We start from the raw sequence: 5,248 nt of genomic DNA, 5'->3' as shown, positions 1-5,248 counted from the left end.
GGGAGAACTTGGGCAAAGTGAGGACATAGAGTGATTTTCATAAGATAAATGGTTTTTTACAAACATGGGTAATTTTGTAATTTCACTTTATTGCATTATTTGAATTCCTAACATCTAAAATTAAAAGTGTGTTATTTTGGTAGAGTCAAAACTTTGAAAGGGTATTTTGGACAATCACCCAAACACTAGTTTAACTAAGTTTTTTTTTTTAAAAGAAAAAACCTACTAGTTTTGAAAAGTGAAAACTTTGAGTAGGTTATTTCTGAGAATTTTAGAAAATTGAGGGTTATTTAGTCAAATATGGGACCGTATTCTCCATTTTTCACTCCCCCGAAGAAGTTTGGGAGTTGGATCTTCTCGTTGTTGAGCATAGTGAGGAGGGTATTGTGGCCGCTTCTTCAACAATTCTCGAGGTTTGTTCTCTTCCCACTTTCAGCTTTCTGTTCTTATTATTGTCTTGTGTTTACTCCTTCTTCACAGAAATTGTCAATTTCCCGAACCTTTCTTTACCATATTACATTTCTCGCACCCATCAAAGTTTTGCTTCCTTCACTTTTATTACGAAAACCCTGTTTCAACAACCATTGCTTTTGCCTGAATCTGGATGTTGACGTTAACTTAGACACTATAATTTGTTCTCTTCGTTTCCTTTTTGTTGTTTTCTCTCCGAATTTGGTTCAGATGTAAAATCTGATTGAATCCCTGTGGTTTCTGACATTTGTAGTAAGAATTTTGGTCACCCAACTCAAGTTAGGTTACCATCTTGGCTGTGCTTTTGCCCTCGAAGTCTTGCACCTTTTGGAGGTTATGGAGACAGGGGGGAATTCATTACCATCTGGGCCTGACGGTGTGAAGAGGAAGGTCTGCTATTTCTACGACCCTGAGGTTGGGAATTACTATTATGGGCAGGGTCACCCAATGAAGCCGCATCGCATCAGAATGACACATGCCCTTCTTGCTCATTATGGCTTACTCCAGCATATGCAGGTCTTCAAGCCTCTTCCTGCCAGAGACAAAGTCCTTTGCAGATTTCATGCTGATGATTATGTGGCGTTTCTTAAAAGCATTACCCCTGAAACGCAGCAAGACCAGCTGAGACAGCTTAAGCGCTTCAATGTCGGTGAGGACTGTCCTGTCTTTGACGGCCTCTATTCTTTTTGTCAGACTTATGCTGGTGGATCTGTTGGTGGTGCCGTTAAGTTAAACCATAAGGTTTGTGATATTGCTGTTAATTGGTCTGGTGGGCTACACCATGCGAAGAAATGCGAAGCTTCTGGGTTTTGTTATGTCAATGATATTGTTTTGGCGATACTGGAACTCCTTAAACATTATGAGGTTCGTGTAGCTACTGAACTATTAACCATTAACTATTAGTTGTTAGATTGTTCTTTCTAATCCATCCTGAGGTTTACTTAACTGTTAACTGATGTTAAATTTTTCCTTGGTATAACCCTAAGGTCTTACCGGAAGTATGTATTTGTCCTGTGATATCATATCATATTAACGTTGTGTACCACTGATTAAGGGTAAAGAAACAAGATTTATAAATATTGTTTATGAAACCTTTAATCATCGTCGCATCATGTAGCATGGTTTTGGTTTAAATACACTCGTACTGGAAATGGGATGTGATCTTGACAATTTGTGATTTTATTGTTCTTCATGTTGATCTTGTAATTTTGTAACTTCTTTATGTGCAGCGTGTTTTATATGTTGACATTGATATCCACCATGGAGATGGTGTTGAAGAGGCTTTTTATACAACCGACAGGGTCATGACTGTATCGTTCCACAAATTTGGAGATTATTTTCCTGGTACAGGAGATATAAGAGACATTGGTTATGGGAAAGGAAAGTACTACTCCCTTAATGTTCCTTTGGATGACGGAATTGATGATGAAAGCTATCATTTCTTGTTCAAACCTATAATGGGAAAAGTTATGGAAGTTTTTAAACCTGGTGCTGTTGTTCTCCAGTGTGGTGCTGACTCTCTTTCTGGCGATAGGCTAGGATGCTTTAACCTGTCAATAAAAGGTCATGCAGAGTGTGTTAGATATATGAGATCATTCAACGTGCCTCTATTACTGCTTGGTGGGGGTGGCTATACTATCCGTAATGTTGCTCGCTGCTGGTGCTACGAGGTATACATTTTGCTTTCAAACAATAATTTTTGTATGAGCAAGTGTTGGTTTCTTGTTTCTCTTGTTACAAAGTTTTGGAAAGTAAACCACTTGATCTTAATAGTTCTTGATTAGTGAGGCGAATGATATACTTTAAGATTTTGCTTGTGTTATATTGAATAGGAAGGGCATCGGAATGGAAGCATCTTACTTGACTAATGTGTTTCAAGTCTTTAAAATTTATAGGTTTTTTTCAGTTTATATGACACCACACACCAGTGAACTCAATTTAAACAAATCTATATTTCAGAAACATTGTGGTTGACTTCTTTTGTGAGCATATATATTGAAGTTTCTGACCGGCAAGACATCAGACATTCCTTTCAATCCATCCCATTTCTGTGTTCCAAATTACAACAAAAAATTCATGTGGATAGAACTGATAAACTCTGTGACTTCATAACAGTAGTGCATTTTACAATTTTCATGGTGGGGCAATTAGATTTTCTACGAAGTTGCATTGTCCTTGATGCTAGATCGTTATTCTAAGGTTCTTTCTCATATCTATATCATTTTTCTGACCTGCTGTTTGGCAATAAACTGTCTCATCTAATGCAGACAGGAGTTGCATTAGGGATGGAGGTTGATGATAAAATGCCACAACATGAATATTATGAGTATTTTGGCCCTGATTACACTCTGCATGTTGCTCCCAGTAATATGGAGAACAAAAATACACACCAAATGTTAGAAGAAATACAAGGAAAGCTGCTTGAATACCTTTCTAGGCTTCAGCATGCCCCCAGTGTTCAGTTTCAAGAAAGACCTCCTGATACTGAACTCCCAGAGGTAGGTTAACATGATATAATTTGTTTCATTAGTTTTGTTTATTAATTTTCCATTTTGCTATGCTGTAAAGTACACAGTTAGACGCAGTTAGAAGAGTTCTTATTAGTTGCACTGCACTGTAGATATGATTTTGGATCGTCCCCTTTTAACATGAAATTATTCCTTGACTTGACCTCATATTTTGCAAGCTTCAACAACTTTGAAAATTTCTTTTTGATACAGATTATAACTCACATTTCCTTTTACTAGTCAATAATTTGGGATATTGTTTAAATGACGAAACTTCTGAAAATATTTACAAAAATAGGAAAATGTCATAGTCTATCTGTGATAGTTCACTATAGACCGTGATAGATTACTATTTGGGTTACGATAGACCCAAATTGTAGTCTTTGTCCAGCTTTGGTTTATGCTGTAATTGTCTGTCTTGGGCTTAGTTTTAGCCTTGGATTTTTATATTTCGGTTAATTTGTTTGGATATGATGAGGGCCCTAAGGAGGTGTCAACACAGTTGAGATGCCTTGGTACTTCTCCGCTCGTGATCCTTAGGCTTATTTGCTTTTTGCACTTTGTATAGTTCTCTTGTATTTGGAGCATTAATCTCATTTCATTTTATTAACTAAGAGGTCCATTTCCATTTTTAAAAAATAGAGTTAGATAGAAGTACATTGCGGTCTATCGTAGACAAAAAGTAAAATTTTGCTATATTTGTAAATATTTTGGTTCATTTTGCTATATTTGATACATCCCTAGTAATAACTACTAGTCCAAGGTTTAGTTATACTTCAAAAAGCCTTTGGAATTTGAATTTTTGAATTTAACCTAGAGGTGTTGGTTTGATAGTCACCTGGGCAAATAGATCCAATGTGTCCGGTTTTGCTTGTCTTCTAGCCACCGTGACAATAATTTGTCGAAAGATGTAAAATACAAAAGATGGATTTAGTTTGATAAAATTTTATACTTGAGATGCAAATGTTGTTCCTTTTTCCATCTTTTTCTTTTTTGTTTCTTAAGAAATTGGAAACACATTTAATTTCGCAATCTACTTCATCTATCATGTCATTCGTAATCCTCCAGGCAGAAGAAGATCAAGAGGATAGGGATGAGAGATGGGATCCAGACTCGGATATGGAAGTTGATGAAGAGAGGTATTTTATTTGGTACTTGGTTTCTATTTATTTTATCTCTTCAATCCTCAGCATCTTAACTTTTGCTTTCCACTTGCTTTTTGGACAGAAAACCCATCCAAAGCAGAGTTAAAAGAGAGACAGTTGAATCTGAAATCAAAGATTCGGTATGTTCTAAGTGAATACAGATTGTCCTATTTTTGTTCATGCCCGCATTAACCAATTCAAGCTACCATTCATGACTTTTTTCCAGCATGCCTTTTGATTCTTTATGGGCTCTTTAAATTTTTTAGGAAGTTAATCCGGAGAGTGCTAGAGGTTCAGAAAAAGCAGCAGCCGAGACTACAAGCGCAAAGGTGAAAAATCTCTAAGTGGAACCCATGAAATACTCTCTTTAAAGGTTTTGAAATAGGAAACTATCACTTCTCCTTGAAATGATATGTCTAGAAAGTTTCTCCTCTTGAGTTGCTCTCTGCAGACCCCTTGACATTAAAAGGAGTTTTCTTCTCTTGTACCTTTCCATAATTTTATTCAAAATTCCTGAAGTAAAGAATAGAAAGAGGACATGGCATCTTTAGTACTCACATGTTTATATGTTTATTTTGCACTTTCAGGCTTTAGATATAGGTTCTCTCAAAATCGAAGAGTCGGGCGTAAAACTCGAGGAGACCAGCAAGCAGAATGACCAAATCTTCCCTTAGTCTTTTGAGAATGTGTCAAGAAGGAGGGGATCAAACACACGAACAACTGACTCCAAGTAAATAGAGGTGACTTTTGACATTCTTTGTTGGACAGATTTTTCAGACTTGGTGCTCCTGGTGTAAGAATGAGCCGAGTCGTAAAAGTCCCATCGTGCTGCAAGTATTCGTGTATAAAAATCTGGACTTGAGATGGATTATCTTATTATTTAGACCAGGTATGAATGATTTGTTAAATGTTATGGTGGTATTGGCAACCTTGACATGTTATTTGTACCGAGGTTTTCATGTAAATCACCACGAAAGAGAGTAGAGATTTCTGGAATCTGTAGGTTATGTGACTTGAGCTAATTGATTAATTTGTCATCGTTTAAATTTAACTTAGTTGACAAGTGCTATTGATCAAGAGGTTATAGGTTTGAATTATCATATAATCTCTCAAATTCTTCATAAA

The 5,248-nt window shown here is 36.4% G+C and overlaps 1 protein-coding gene across 1 annotated transcript; it reads left to right on the top strand.

The window, feature by feature from the left end:
• Positions 1–283: 283 nt before the first annotated feature.
• LOC101214717 (histone deacetylase 19) lies at positions 284–5,248 on the top strand. Its single transcript, XM_011658595.2, has 8 exons — positions 284–413; positions 725–1,335; positions 1,701–2,141; positions 2,739–2,969; positions 4,047–4,117; positions 4,206–4,263; positions 4,390–4,452; positions 4,711–5,248. Exons 2-8 carry the CDS (start codon positions 808–810, stop codon positions 4,795–4,797), a joined length of 1,479 nt encoding a protein of 492 aa, XP_011656897.1. The 5' UTR covers positions 284–413; positions 725–807; the 3' UTR covers positions 4,798–5,248.

The sequence above is a fragment of the Cucumis sativus genome, chromosome 6 (assembly GCF_000004075.3).
Source record: "Cucumis sativus cultivar 9930 chromosome 6, Cucumber_9930_V3, whole genome shotgun sequence".
NCBI classification, from domain to species: domain Eukaryota; kingdom Viridiplantae; phylum Streptophyta; class Magnoliopsida; order Cucurbitales; family Cucurbitaceae; genus Cucumis; species Cucumis sativus.
The sequence above is the reverse complement of the archived record's forward strand: the minus strand, read 5'-3'. Positions and strand labels throughout refer to the sequence as shown.